General features: G+C 36.2%; 1 protein-coding gene across 1 annotated transcript in view; it reads right to left on the bottom strand.

Annotated features, from left to right (window-relative positions):
• Nucleotides 1–2357: 2357 nt before the first annotated feature.
• The window catches only part of LOC134854052 (monocarboxylate transporter 12-B-like), a 28035-nt gene continuing 14110 nt past the window's right edge, over nucleotides 2358–16282 (bottom strand). The window contains exon 11 of the mRNA XM_063870126.1: nucleotides 2358–2484. Coding sequence (XP_063726196.1) covers nucleotides 2429–2484 — 56 coding nt within the window. The 3' untranslated portion in view covers nucleotides 2358–2428. The remainder of the gene's footprint in view (nucleotides 2485–16282) is intronic.

The raw sequence follows: 16282 nt of genomic DNA on the forward strand, positions 1-16282 counted from the left end.
TGAACAATGAATTCAATTGCTGGCAAAACATTTAAGCGTTTTTTGGGCTGCTACGACTGAAAACTTCGACTTTTTTTATTTTTGTTTTCTGAAAAAAAACACTCGTCATACAATTTCCATATATGGAAATTGTATGACTAGCAATTTTTGATGACGACGACAAAAATTTTCGAAGTACTTTTGAAATTGCCCCCAAATTTTTTTGTGTTTTTTTTTCAACCGCAAATTGATTTTCGTATTCGAACAAACATTTTTTGAAAAAAAAATTTGCATGCAAAATTTAATTTTTTGTGTGTATAACGTAGTCCTGGATATACTAATATTGGATTTTTTTTTCCTTTTCTCTTCATATTTTTTTTCAAAAACGTTTAATACTCCTCTTTCTTTTGTATGACATGTTTTTAAATGCCTTGATCAATGTCTGGTAATTTAAAAATTCAAGTTTTAGAAATAATCATCTTTGAAAATTATTGCCAAAACTTAAAAGTTCATTACTTTCGTTATATTATTTGTCTGAGACAGAAGTAACACATATCAGGCTGTTGGCAATGCATTTTAATGCGAGACAGCCGAACCGTTGGTTACTACATTTGAGTAATCAAGGTTTGTCATTTGTGTTCGGTTACGAACACCGCCAAAAAATTTTGAGAAATTAAAATGCTAAAAATCAATATTTTTGGTTTATGGAAAAATGCTAGTCATACAATTTCCATTTGTGAAAAATACTAATCATAGACCTTTCATGCAATTTTCTGTACGTATGAAATTGTATGGAAAGTGTATGACTAGCATTTTTCCATTCATGGAAATTGTATGACTAGTATTTTTGGTCATCCCGGGTGGTTGCCAAAAAACTAATTGTTAAGTAACTGCTCTAAGGCAACCTGAGAAAATGGCTTGAAAAATATTAATATTAAAATTAAAAATAAAAACATAACAAATAGATAGTTAACCCTTTTGTAAGAGCATCTTTAGAAATTTTTCAAAAACGTGGCTCAAAATCTCTTCTTTTTTTTTACTAAGCCCCAATAAATATTTAGGGATTGGGCGATGAAATCAAAAATTCCCTTATCATGAGCACAAGGACAGGAAATCGCAAAGTTTTCAAACGGGGGCTTAGATATTAGACGATTCAAAAATAATTGGATTTAGACGATAACTGCAAATTGCGTGAAAAATTTTTTCTGACCAAAATTAAATTTTGGATGAGTAATCAATGGTTATGAAACCGCAAATCAGGTGGTCAAATGTCCTAATTTTGTTTCATGTATTTGAAAAGGTATACTTACGATTAATGATTCATACTCTTATTTTATATTTATACTTTTACATGTTAATACAAAATTTGATTGATAATTTTTAGGAAATTTAGAGTTATTTATGTGATTGGTTTTGTAATAATAGACTCATTTGTTTTTTAAGTAAGTTTACTTCTAAACAAAAATTTTTGTTGGCCCAGTTTTTTTCTGGTTGTCCGAAATGTTAGTGGTATCGTTTAATTTCAGTTATTGTTCCGAACATTGAAAATTGGGAGGAACTTTTTATTCTGGTATGTTTTTTTTGTTTTTTTTTTGCTTCCACCTAAATTTATTTTGTTTTCCACCTACAATTGGCTACCACGAAAAAATATTGGACAGGCTTGAGTGATATGTCATATTAAAGCACTTCTAGTCGTGATTCGAATAACATTTGAGAATTTCAAAAAAAAATTTCACAGTGTCGAGAAAAACCTAGTTTCGAACTAATTATTAAGGTCTAATTTCGAGCGAATGAGCTGTGTAGCTTTGCAATAGCTGATTTTTACTCAAGTAAAGGTAGTTTTTGGAGTTTTTAGCGCAATTTGGGAATCAAAAACTTGAAAATTCAAAAAAAAAAATCATTTTTTTTTTTTCATTTTTCTACAATATTTTTTTTCAAAAACTGTTTTCCAATTGACCTATTTTACTATGACCCTCCAGTTATTTTTTTTTCGTTCAGATTTTTCTACCACATCAAGCAGAAAAAACGAAACTACTTTGAGAAAAAAATTTTGTATTGTTTAAAACTGTGGCCGGAACGTTCTGTTCTACTTGCACAGTAACTGGCTATCCTTGCTTTATTGTTTAAATTCAGTTATTTTATGATTGTCTAATTTGCTTTTTCGTAATTTTCTATACCCCGTTTCAAACAATCAACTTCTTTTACACTTTCCAAAGTAACTGATTTTCATCAAAATTGTCTTATGTGCCGGAGTATATTTTGTTTTAAGTTTCATAGGACTTGATTGACTTTTTTTGATAGTAACCAGATTAAAAGAAATTAAATTTATTCATTCTAAAACCTAATTTTAAGTTCAAGTAAAAAGGTTTAACATCAACTCACAAATAAATAAGTATCAATAGTTAGGTTCATTTCTAGTTGTCTCTATTTCACTGTTGTTGATGTGTTTTTAAATTATCTTCCTTCTTCTGTTTTTCATCTTCCATAGAGTTGTCAGCAGCTGACCTAAAAAAAAACAGACAATTTTGAAAATAATAAGAAAAATTTGTGGTTAAATTTTTAGTGCTTTAGAAGGTCAATTTGGTCGCCCTCGCCTAGAAAAAAAACATATATTTATTTCAATACTTCGTTAAGAGCGATCAAATTGATCTTAAGACCGCGCCAATAAGGATGAAGCTTATGTTTTCTAAATCAATACTTTCGTTGAGTTTTCAAATTTTTTTTATTGTAACGGACATAGTCAATTAGTCCAAAGTGGATGTCATAGCTGGCTAAAAATGATTTTTAATCTTAGTTTTGAGAGCTTAAAACTCCTGAGAATGTAATCAATTGAGAAGTTGTTCATATGCTCGGTAATTTGGCTTTTTCTGTTAATGTACTTTAATTATAAATTATATCAGATTTGTTTTGCAGACTATAGATATGCAGCCACACAGTTGTGTGCGCAGAAATTTTTCTAGGGGGCGGTTTTATGCAAAAATTTAAAAATTTTGTCGACCTTTTTTTACATCGACTAATTTAATTTTCCAAGCTCAGGCCAAAAAAAGGAGTTTTCAGGTTTTTTTGGACTTTTTTGACCAAAAAATTTTGAGGATGGTCAGCCAAAAATAGATGTCGTAAAATTATACCAAAGGGGGACCCTTTGGTAAACATTTGGCAACCAGAATTGAAGAAGGTCGTTGGAAATTGCTGGAAATTCCAGTTTGCTGTAAAATGCACAGTAATTAGATTGAAAAAATTGCATGTCTAAGTTGTATCATTACTCTAGCCAGGGTAGGATTCAGGAGGAATTGTGGGTGTGGGGGGGGGGGTTCGTCTTTCACTGATTCAAAGGCCGACTCAAAAGGTTCCCTTTTTGGTACTATTTGAAGATGTCTAGTTTTGGCATAAAACTTTTTTTGCCCATTTTTTATATAAAAGTTTCAAAATATCTGCCACGAGAAAATGCTAGATTCGCTCCTGACGATATGTATTCGCTCCTGACGTTGTATCTGGGTACTAGACTTGTTTCCTCGTAAACAAATTTGTTCACAGGGTTGGATGCAAGCTTAATAGATCTAGATCTCATGAGAGAAATGATGAACATCAAGCCACAATCGGATACTATAGAAAAAGACACTGGAAAGAGTCTTCCTAGTAGTTGATGGAGGCAGCGACGCGCTTCGGCAGACCGAAGGATCTGGAGGTTGAAGTATGTGCAGTCAGCGGCGCTTGTTTGTATCTAAAGTCGCCATGTCCTCGCGAGAAGTTAATGTGGGTTAAAAATTTATCAAAAAACTGAACGGATTGCTCCGAATGATCGGAATCTGATCTTGAGATAAAAGTGGAAGCTCTCACAGGGAACAAAGTCAATGTAGCAGTCACCACGTTGGGTCATATGAATCACTGGAAAATGTCCGAGCCATCCGCGATGTGAAAATTACTTCGAGTGTGGAGTCGTGGACTAGATTTTTTAGCTCAAGAATGGAAAAAATACCAGAAGTTGAAAGTATGGGTTTGAAGCTGAACCCTCCAGAAGAAATTTAAGGTCCAGAAGAAGTTTCGAAACCAGAAGAAGCATTGATTTCAGAAGTATGGAATCCAGAAGAATCATCAGGAATAGAAGAAGTGTCAGGTCTAGAAGAAGTATCAGGTCCAGAAAATGTATTGGGTACAGGAGAAAAATCGAGTCCAGAAAAATTTCGAATCCAGAAGAAGTATCGAGTCCAGAAGTAGTATCGAGCCCAGATAAAATATCAGGTCCAGAAGAAGTATCGAGTCCAGAAGATGAATTGAGTCCAGAAGTATCAAGCCCAGAAGAAGTGTCAGTTCTAGAGGAAGTAACAGGCCTGGAAGACGTATTGTGTCCGGAAGATGTATCGAGTCCAGAAGAAGTATCAAATCCAGAATAAATATCAGGTCCACCATAAGTATCAAGTCTTGAAGTATCGAGTACAAAAGATGTTTTGAGTCTGAAAGAAGTGTCGAGTCCAGAAGAAATACCAGGTCCAGAAGAAGTATCGAGTCTAGGAGAAGTATCGGGTCCAGAAAAAGTATCGGATCCAGAAGAATTATCGGTTCCAGTAGACGTATCAGGTCTGCAAGAAGTATCGAGCACAGAAGATACGTTGAGTCCAAAAGTATCGAGTTGAGACGAAGTATCAAGTCCAAAAGAAGTATCGAATCCAGAAGTAGCGAGTCCAGAAGAAATATTGAGACCAGAAGAAGTATCAAGTCCAGAAGAAGTATCAAATGAAGAAGAAGTGTCGAGTCCACGAAAATAATCGAGGCCAGAGAAGTATCGAGTCCAGAAGAAATATCGAGTCCAGAAGAAGTATCAAGTCCAGAATAAATATCAGGTCCACCATAAGTATCAAGTCTAGAAGTATCGAGTACAGAATATGTTTTGAGTCTGAAAGAAGTTTTGAGTCCATAAGAAATGCCAGGTCCAGAAGACGTATCGGGTCTAGGAGAAGTATCGATTCCAGAAGAAGTATCAAGTCCAGAAGAAATATCGAGTCCAGAAGAAGTATTAAGTCCAGAATAAATATCAGGTCCACCATAAGTATCAAGTCTAGAAGTATCGAGTACAGAAGATGTTTTGAGTCTGAAAGAATTATCGAGTCCAGAAGAAATACCAGGTCCAGAAGAAGTATCGAGTCTAGGAGAAGTATCGGGTCCAGAAAAAGTGTCGGATCCAGAAGAAGTATCGGTTCCAGAAGACGTATCAGGTCTGCAAGAAGTATCGAGCACAGAAGATACGTTGAGTCCAGAAGTATCGAGTCCAGACGGAGTATCAAGTCCAAAAGAAGTATCCAATCCAGAAGTAGCGAGTCCAGAAGAAATATTGAGACCAGAAGAAGTATCAAGTCCAGAAGAAGTAACAAATGAAGAAGAAGTATCGAGTCCACGAAAAAAATCGAGGCCAGAGAAGTATCGAGTCCAGAAGAAATATCGAATCCAGAAGAAGTATCAAGTCCAGAATAAAATCAGGTCCACCATAAGTATCAAGTCTAGAAGTATCGAGTACAGAATATGTTTTGAGTCTGAAAGAAGTATCGAGTCCGTAAGAAATACCGGGTCCAGAAGAATTATCGAGTCTAGGAGAAGTATCGATTCCAGAAGAAGTATCAAGTCCAGAAGAAATGTAAGGTCCAGAAAAAGTTTCGAAACCAGAAGAAGCATTGATTTCAGAAGTATCGAGTCCAGAAGAATCATCAGGAATAGAAGAAGTGTCAGGTCTAGAAGAAGTATCAGGTCCAGAAAATGTATTGGGTACAGGAAAAAATCGAGTCCAGAAAAATTTCGAATCCAGAAAAAGTATCGAGTCCAGAAGAAGTATCGAGCCCAGAAGAAATATAAGAACCAGAAGAAGTATCGAGTCCAGAAGATGAATTGAGTCCAGAAGTATCGAGCCCAGAAGAAGTATCAGATCTAGAATAAATATCAGGTCCACCATAAGTATCAAGTCTAGAAGTATTGAGTACAGAAGATGTTTTGAGTCTGAAAGAAGTTTCGAGTCCATAAGAAATACCAGGTCCAGAAGACGTATCGGGTCTAGGAGAAGTATCGATTCCAGAAGAAGTATCAAGTCCAGAAGAAATATCGAGTCCAGAAGAAGTATTAAGTCCAGAATAAATATCAGGTCCACCATAAGTATCAAGTCTAGAAGTATCGAGTACAGAAGATGTTTTGAGTCTGAAAGAAGTTTCGAGTCCATAAGAAATACCAGGTCCAGAAGACGTATCGGGTCTAGGAGAAGTATCGATTCCAGAAGAAGTATCAAGTCCAGAAGAAATATCGAGTCCAGAAGAAGTATCAAATCCAGAATAAATATCAGGTCCACCATAAGTATCAAGTCTAGAAGTATCGAGTACAGAAGATGTTTTGAGTCTGAAAGAAGTTTCGAGTCCATAAGAAATACCAGGTCCAGAAGACGTATCGGGTCTAGGAGAAGTATCGATTCCAGAAGAAGTATCAAGTCCAGAAGAAATATCGAGTCCAGAAGAAGTATTAAGTCCAGAATAAATATCAGGTCCACCATAAGTATCAAGTCTAGAAGTATCGAGTACAGAAGATGTTTTGAGTCTGAAAGAATTATCGAGTCCAGAAGAAATACCAGGTCCAGAAGAAGTATCGAGTCTAGGAGAAGTATCGGGTCCAGAAAAAGTGTCGGATCGAGAAGAAGTATCGGTTCCAGAAGACGTATCAGGTCTGCAAGAAGTATCGAGCACAGAAGATACGTTGAGTCCAGAAGTATCGAGTCCAGACGGAGTATCAAGTCCAAAAGAAGTATCGAATCCAGAAGTAGCGAGTCCAGAAGAAATATTGAGACCAGAAGAAGTATCAAGTCCAGAAGAAGTAACAAATGAAGAAGAAGTATCGAGTCCACGAAAATAATCGAGGCCAGAGAAGTATCGAGTCCAGAAGAAATATCGAATCCAGAAGAAGTATCAAGTCCAGAATAAAAGCAGGTCCACCATAAGTATCAAGTCTAGAAGTATCGAGTACAGAATATGTTTTGAGTCTGAAAGAAGTATCGAGTCCGTAAGAAATACCGGGTCCAGAAGAATTATCGAGTCTAGGAGAAGTATCGATTCCAGAAGAAGTATCAAGTCCAGAAGAAATGTAAGGTCCAGAAGAAGTTTCGAAACCAGAAGAAGCATTGATTTCAGAAGTATCGAGTCCAGAAGAATCATCAGGAATAGAAGAAGTGTCAGGTCTAGAAGAAGTATCAGGTCCAGAAAATGTATTGGGTACAGGAAAAAATCGAGTCCAGAAAAATTTCGAATCCAGAAAAAGTATCGAGTCCAGAAGAAGTATCGAGCCCAGAAGAAATATAAGGTCCAGAAGAAGTATCGAGTCCAGAAGATGAATTGAGTCCAGAAGTATCGAGCCCAGAAGAAGTATCAGATCTAGAAAAAGTGTCAGTTTTAGAGGAAGTAACAGGCCTAGAAGACGTATTGTGTCCGGAAGATGTATCGAGTCCAGAAGAAGTATCAAATCCAGAATAAATATCAGGTCCACCATAAGTATCAAGTCTAGAAGTATCGAGTACAGAAGATGTTTTGAGTCTGAAAGAAGTGTCGAGTCCAGAAGAAATACCAGGTCCAGAAGAAGTATCGAGTCTAGGAGAAGTATCGGGTCCAGAAGATGTATTGGGTCCAGATGAGGTATTGGGTCCAGCAGAAATATCCGTCCAGAAAAATTATTGGGTCCAGAAGAAGAATTATCGGGTCCAGAAGAAGGATCGAGTCCACAAAAAATATCATGTTCAGAAAAAGTATCGAGTCCAATAGACGTTTTGGGTCCAGAAGAAGTATTGAGTCCTGAAAAATATCGAGTTGAGAAAAAAAAAATTCGGGCCCAGAAGAATCGTCGAGTCCAGAAGAAATATCAAGATCAGAAGAAGTATCAGGTCTAGAAGAAGTATCGAGTCCAGAAGATAAATTGAGTCCAGAAGTATCGAGCCCAGAAGAAGTATCAGATCTAGAAGAAGTGTCAGTTCTAGAGGAATTAATAGGTCTAGTGTTGTGTTCGGAAGATGTATCGAGTCGAGAAGAAGTATCAAGTCCAGAATAAATATCAGGTCCACCATAAGTATCAAGTCTAGAAGTATCGAGTACAGAAGATGTTTTGAGTCTGAAAGAAGTATCGAGTCCAGAAGAAATACCAGGTCCAGAAGAAGTATCAAGTCTAAGAGAAGTATCGGGTCCAGAAAAAGTATCGGATCCAGAAGTATCGGTTCCAGAAGACGTATCAGGTCTGGAAGAAGTATCGAGAACAGATGATACGTTGAGTCCAGAACTATCGAGTCGAGACGAATTATCAAGTCCAAAAGAAGTATCGATTCCAGAAGTAGCGAGTCCAGAAGAAATATTGAGACCAGAAGAAGTATCAAGTCCAGAAGAAGTATCAAATGAAGAAGGAGTATCGAGTCCACGAAAATAATCGAGGCCAGAGAAGTATCGAATCCATAAGAAGTATCGAGTCCAGAGTATCAAGTCCAGAATAAATATCAGGTCCACCATAAGTATCAAGTCCAGAAGTATCCAGTACAGAATATGTTTTGAGTCTGAAAGAAGTATCGAGTCCATAAAAAATACCAGGTCCAGAAGAAGTATCGAGTCTAGGAGAAGTATCGATTCCAGAAGAAGTATCAAGTCCAGAAGAAATATCGAGTCCAGAAGAAGTATCAAGTCCAGAATAAAGATCATGTTCAGAAAAAGTATCGAGTCCAATAGACGTTTTGGGTCCAAAAGGAGTATTGAGTCCAGAAAAATATCGAGTTCAGAAAAAATTCGAGCCCAGAAGAATCATCGAGTCCAGAAGAAGTATCAAGTTTACAAGAAATATCAGGTCCAGAAGAAGTATCGAGTCCAGAAGAGTTATTGAATCCGGAAATGTTAAGTCAACAGAAAACTTCAGGTCTAGAAGAAATCTAGGGTCCATGAGATGTATCACTCAGGACCTGAAAACATATCTGGTCCAGAAGAAGTATCGAATCCAGAAGAAGTATCTGACCCAGAATAAAAATCGTGTCTAGAAGAAGTATTGTTTCCCGAAAAAGTATCGAGTCAAGTAGAAGTATCGAGTCTAAAAGGAGTATCGGGACCACAAGAAGTATCGAGTTCAGAAGAAGTATCGAGTCCAGAATAAGTATCGAATCCAGAAGAAATATCAGATCCAGATCGGGGAACTTGAAAGAAAATTGTTTCAGCAAAGTAGAATTGACGAACAACGAAAAGAGGTTTTGCCCGTATGACAACATCTAAGGCAGTGTGGAAATGAGGGCACGAGCGCGGGATTGTCCTGAGATGTTACAGACCACGCAACACCAACTTCAAGCTAATGACCTTAGAAAAACTTCACATCTGGGAGGAGAGACGAGAATAAACACGCGCGATGAGTACAGGAGCAGGCAACTGACCCTTAATTTTTAGTTCCGAAAACGAAATTTCGGTTATAGGAATACCAATAAACTTCGAAGTAAAAAACTGACCTGTTTCGAAACTGGAAAATGAGACATCGAAAAATTGGATTTAATTTTAATTTAATTTAAAATTAATTTAATTTAAATAAAGATAAAATTAAGAGAATGTCTCAGAAACTTAAGTCTGATGAGATAATCATGATGTAGTTTTGGCGCAAAGTTCTGATAGGTTGAAAATTTGTTATTTTGTATAGCCAATGTCTTAGGATATTTTTATGATCGTGGATCATTTTATAAGTTTTTAAATACTTCTAAACCTGATGATGCACATATGAGCAAAAACGTTCGTAATTTACATTTCCAATTCCATCTATCTCGGAATGGTAGTTTTGTTATCAACCTTGTCGTTTTCCAGATTCTTTTCAGGTTAGCTTCTCATCCAATTTTATGTGGTAGTAGCTTTTTTATGTAGTAGTAGTAGTAGTGGTAATAGTAGAAGGGTAGTTTTTAGGATTTCTCCATGGGTTTTGAACCCTCGATTATAAGTTTGTAATTTTTCCCGGTGGGGTTGCAGTTTCCACACCAGCAAAGAATTCTCGACATACACAAGTTGTTTTCTGCAAAACTTCTGTTGAAGAATTTCCAATACGTGTTTGTTATAGATATTTTCAGGCTGTGATAATCTTGATTTTCGAAGTCCACAATTTGACTAAAGTAGTTGTATAGCGTTTTAGAACGTATATAATAATTTTCATTTGACTTTTTCAGTCTTGTTGCATAAACAGCAATCTCACCACGTGTTGCTTGTCTCGTTCGGGATTCGTTTTTATGAATAAATTTATTCAAATCAATGTCATGTTTGTTTTTTAGTAGTGAAACTAAGTACAATATGTCGTGTAATTCAAAGTATATTGAGAGTGGAAGGAGCTTTAAAAATTTCAGTCTTTCAGTATAACTCATTTTGAAATTATTTGTAATCCAATAAGTCGCTCGTTTTTGTACTCTTTCTAGTTGTCTTAATTGTGCTTTGTTCGGATACCATGTTTGCGATGCATAGCTTATGATTGGTACATGGTATCCACAGTTTAAGTTTAATTTTGACTTTAATGATGTTTTTTTTCGAGATATTCCATTTAATTTTGTAAAGAGCTCCCATTGTTTTCGATATGCGATTTTCAGCATCATTGACCACGAAAGGTTGTCACACATTAAAATACCTAAATCTCTTTGGGTCTTTGCGGTATCAACTTTTGTTTCAGCGGCTTTTTATTTTCTTTGCACCATTTTTCAACATTTGTCGTGTCTTTTTGCAGATGAATTTCTTCAGTAGACAAGATCTTCATATCGTCACAATAGCCAAAACAATCCGAATTCTCAATGCATTTGGGAAAGTTGTTAATGAATATGATAAAAAGTAGAGAGCCAAGAATTGAGCCTTGTGGTACACCGCTAGTTACGTCTTTCAAAGTTGATGAATTTTAATTGATTTTCACAATTTGCATTCTATCTGTTAGATAGTCTTGTATTATGTCTTGTATTTGAATGCCTAGACCTATGTAGCGTAGTTTAGCGATTAGGATACTATGATGAACTTTATCAAAGGCTTTAGAAAAATCTAGAATAAGGACTGATAGTGTTTGAACTTTTTTTTCATCGTAGAGTTCATATACTTTGCTCAAAAACTGTACCATTTGTAGTACTGCTGACCTTTTTTGCCGGAAGCCGTATTGTGCGTTTTCCAAGAAAGATTGAATTTTGGTGTATATATTATCAAAGATAATATAAAGATGCGGAGCATAAAAGGCTAATTGGGCGGTAGCACTCAACTGACGCCTTGTTCTTTTCTTTAAAAATTGGGGCCAATCGACTTGTTTTCCAGTAGGTTGGGAAGAGCCGCTTGTTAATGAATGTGCGGAAGAGAAGATCGAGTGACTTTTACAGAGTTTCAGAAAGATTTTTTAGGATTATATTACCTATACCATCAAAACTTGATGCTTTATTCGTTAAAAGATTTTTGAGAATGAATTCGATTTTGGTTTCTTCAATGTGTATTTGTGTACAGATTTCTTCTGAAGGAGAACAGTTTGTATTTCGTGCGAGAGGGTTCAGATTTGATTCCTTTTGATATACACTGATGAAGAATTCGTTAAAAAATGTAGCTTTTTGGGTGTCATCTCTAGTGGATTTTTCCTTGTAAAACATTTTTTGGGGATATTGCCTGGAACTATTTATTTTGTTTAAGTATTTTTGTAGGTCACTAAATCGTCTACTTCTTATTACTGTTTCTTCGTAAATTGCTTGATCTTCAGTCAATGCTATTTGAAGTTTTTTTTTCAGTTTTTTGTGTTTTAGGATAAGGTTTAAAGTAGGTTTGTTTAAAGTAATTTTGTTTTGCCAATCAATACACCGTTTTAAGGTTTGTACTCTTTTTAGCTTGTGAGACGTACTTGGTGTCACCCACGGGGGGAGAGTGATCTGTGTGATGTAACCTTGGGTACATTGTTCTTTATTTTGTCCCATAACCATGCATACCACTGACGCAGGAGCTCATTTACAGGAGTGCAGCCAGTATTTAGACAGCCGCGTACTCATACTCGTCAGTATTTAGACAAATACTGTATGAACCAATCAGAATCGAGAAAAGACATAAATAATCCTAAGAAAATAATAATTATTTATTATTTTCTTCTTTGTCTCGATTCTGATTGGTTGAAACAGTATTTGTCTAAATACTGACCAGTCTGAATACGCGGTTGTCTAAATACTGATATGTAACCTCATTTACATTACTGTAACAATACGGTATGAAAAATTTGTCTTTTTTTTCTTGATTCATTGTCGTCCAATCGGCTCTTTTAAACGCCAGACTTTCACCTTTGTTTATTTAACCGATACTGGCTTCCATGTTAATTTTTGCAGAGCAAGCATAATGATCTGAGCATGAAACTTTGTCAATGCTGTATGCGTTTGTTGCTGTTCTTATGTCTTTCTTCATTTCTTATTTTTAATTGAACGTGATGACAAAGATTCGCAAGAATTACTTCAGCAGTGTCTTTTTTTGACTGTCGTTTGAAGGAATTGATATCATTGGGTAGAAATCTGACTGTTCATGCGGTTTGATATGTTAAGTCTGATCTTTTTTCGTTCCGCTGTTAGTAAACGAACAAATTCAGTAAAACGGGTTTTTGTACATTGGTTTTTTTATGAGTTTGATTGCAACTCGATTAGAAAAATAAGTTTAAAAACTGCGGACAGATGTAACAAATCCAGGAGTAGGAAGCACGTTGTTATTGAGAGAGTTAACACCAATTCTTCGTAGCTTGAATTATGATAGGCTGTAATATTTTTGAAAACGTATTTCGAGATTCAAATTTGTTAATTGATGCTCTCAGAAAGAATAGACGAAGTGATGCACACAATAAGTCTGTGACAAGTATCCATGTGTAGAGAAAGACGCTGGTGTATGTTCAAGTGTTGCTATTGCTTTTCCTCTAAGGTATAAGAATATTTTTGTTTGCAGTTTGAGTTTATGGTCGGCTTGGCCGCCGAAATCTTTTTTACTATTGTTTGCTATCCAAGAGCTCCTAAACTAGGGAAAATCGGTTTGCAGTGCCTTGGATATTTATCTCGGTTTTTCACAAAATCGCTGCCTCAGATTTCATTTGATTCTTTATTAGTCATTTTTTACAAATTCCAAAGGTCTAATCTTACGCTGAGTGTATTTGATCACTGAACAAGAAACTCATGTCGTCAGCAAATAGAAGCATCTAAGAAAAACGCAGTATAAACGCAGTAGAACATGCAGTATAAATGTGGTCCGAGCATCGATCCTTGTGGTGGGACACCTATGGTTTTTCCAAAAAATTTCGATTTCAGAGTTTTCTGACCTCTAATAGTGTTTTCTATTGTTGATGTAGTCGCTCATTCTTTTGAGTCGATATTCCCTGCATCAAGATTGCTCATCTTAGGTTTGAGATCTCAGTAAGGTTTTTTTGAAAGCCAAGTCAGTATAATTATCGAGTCGAGACAAAGTATCAAGTCCAAAAGAAGTATCGAATCCAGAAGTAGCGAGTCCAGAAAAAATATTGAGACCAGAAGAAGTATCAAGTCCAGAAGAAGTATCAAATGAAGAAGAAGTATCGAGTCCACGAAAATAATCGAGGCCAGAAGAAAAATCGAGTCCAGAAAAAGTATCAAGTCCAGAATAAATATCAGGTCCACCATAAGTATCAAGTCTAGAAGTATCGAGTACAGAATATGTTTTGAGTCTGAAAGAAGTATCGAGTCCATAAGAAATACCAGGTCCAGAAGAAGTATCGAGTCTAGGAGAAGTATCGGGTCCAGAAAAAGTATCGGATCCAGAAGTATCGGTTTCAGAAGACGTAGCAGGTCTGGAAGAAGTATCGAGAACAGAAGATACGTTGAGTCCAGAACTATCGATTCGAGACGAATTATCAAGTCCAAAAGAAGTATCGAATCCAGAAGTAGCGAGTCCAGAAGAAATATTGAGACCAGAAGAAGTATCAAGTCCAGAAGAAGTATCAAATGAAGAAGAAGTATCGAGTCCACGAAACTAATCGAGACCAGAGAAGTATCGAGTCCATAAGAATTATCGCGTCCAGAAGAAATGTAAGGTCCAGAAGAAGTTTCAAAACCAGAAGAAGCATTGATTTCAGTTGTATGGAATCCAGAAGAATCATCAGGAATAGAAGAAGAGTCAGTTCTAGTAGAAGTATTAGGTCCAGAAAATGTATTGGGTACAGGGGAAAAATCGAGTCCAGAAAAATTTCGAATCCAGAAGAAGTATCGAGTCCAGAAGAAGTATCGAGCCCAGAAGAAATATCAGGTCCAGAAGAAGTATCGAGTCCAGAAGATGAATTGAGTCCAGAAGTATCGAGCCCAGAAGAAGTATCAGATCTAGAAGAAGTGTCAGTTCTAGAGGAAGTAACAGGCCTAGAAGACGTATTGTGTCCGGAAGATGTGTCGAGTCCAGAAGAAGTATCAAATCCAGAATAAATATCAGGTCCACCATAAGTATCAAGTCTAGAAGTATCGAGTACAGAAGATGTTTTGAGTCTGAAAGAAGTGTCGAGTCCAGAAGAAATACCAGGTCCAGAAGAAATATCGAGTCTAGGAGAAGAATTGGGTCCAGAAGATGTATTGGGTCCAGATGAGGTATTGAGTCCAGCGGAAGTATCCGTCCAGAAAATGTATTGGGTCCAGAAGAAGAATTATTGGGTCCAGAAGAAGGATCGAGTCCACAAGAAATATCATGTTCAGAAAAAGTATCGAGTCCAATAGACGTTTTGGGTCCAGAAGGAGTATTGAGTCCAGAAAAATATCGAATTCAGAAAAAATTCGAGCCCAGAAGAATCATCGAGTCCAGAAGACGTATCAAGTTCAGAAGAAATATCAGGTCCAGAAGAAGTATCGAGTCCAGAAGAGTTATTGATTCCGGAAATGTTAAGTCTACAGAAAACGTCAGGTCTAGAAGAATTATAGGGTCCATGAGATGTATCACTCAGGACCTGAAAAAATATCTGAGCAGAAGAAGTATCGAATCCAGAAGAAGTATCTGAACCAGATTAAAAATCGAGTCTAGAAGAAGTATTGTTTCCCGAAAAAGTATCGAGTCAAGAAGAAGTATCGAGTCTAAAAGGAGTATCGGGTCCACAAGAATAATCGAGTCCAGAAGAAGTATCGAGTCCAGAATAAGTATCGAATTCAGAAGAAATATCGGATCCAGATCGGGGAACTTGAAAGAAAATTGTTTCAGCAAAGTAGAATTGACGAATAACGAAAAGAGGACTTGTCCGTATGACAACGTCTAAGGCAGTGTGGAAATGGTAGCTCGAGCGCGGGATTGTCCTGAGATGTTACAGACCACGCAACACCAACTTCAAGCTAATGACCTTAGAAAAACTTCACATCTGGGAGGAGAGACGAGAATAAACACGCGCGATGAGTACAAGAGCAGGCAACTGACCCTTAATTTTTAGTTCCGAAAACGAATTTTCGGTTATAGGAATACCAATAAACTTCGAAGTAAAAAACTGACCTGTTTCGAAACTGGAAAATGAGACATCGAAAAATTGGATTTAATTTTAATTTAATTTAAAATTAATTTAATTTAAATAAAGATAAAATTAAGAGAATGTCTCAGAAACTTAAGTCTGATGAGATAATCATGATGTAGTTTTGGCGCAAAGTTCTGATAGGTTGAAAATTTGTTATTTTGTATAGCCAATGTCTTAGGATATTTTTATGATCGTGGATCATTTTATAAGTTTTTAAATACTTCTAAACCTGATGATGCACATATGAGCGAAAACGTTCGTAATTTACATTTCAAATTCCCTCTATCTCGGAATGGTAGTTTTGTTATCAACCTTGTCATTTTCCAGATTTTTTTCAGGTTAGCTTCTCATCCAATTTTGTGTAGTAGTAGCTTTTTTATGTAGTAGTAGTAGTAGTAGTAGTAGTAGTAGTAGTAGTAGTAGTAGTAGTAGTAGATGGGTAGTTTTTAGGATTTCTCCATGGGTTTTGAAGCCTCGATTATAAGTTCATAATTTTTCCCGGTGGGGTTGCAGTTTCCACGCCAGCAAAGATTTCTCCACATACACAAGTTGTTTTCTGCAAAATTTCTGTTGAAGAATTTCCAATACGTGTTTGTTATAGATACTTTCAGGCTGTCATAATCTTGATTTTCGAAGTCCACAATTTGGCTAAAGTAGTTGTATAGCGTTTTAGAACGTATATAATAATTTTCATTTGACTTTTTCAGTCTTGTTGCATGAACAGCAATCTCACCACGTGTTGCTTGTCTCGTTCGTGATTCGTTTTTATGAATAAATGAATTCAAATCAATGTCATGTTTGTTTTTTAGTAGTG

This window comes from Symsagittifera roscoffensis, chromosome 1 (genome assembly GCF_963678635.1).
Source record: "Symsagittifera roscoffensis chromosome 1, txSymRosc1.1, whole genome shotgun sequence".
Taxonomy (NCBI): Eukaryota; Metazoa; Xenacoelomorpha; order Acoela; family Convolutidae; genus Symsagittifera; species Symsagittifera roscoffensis.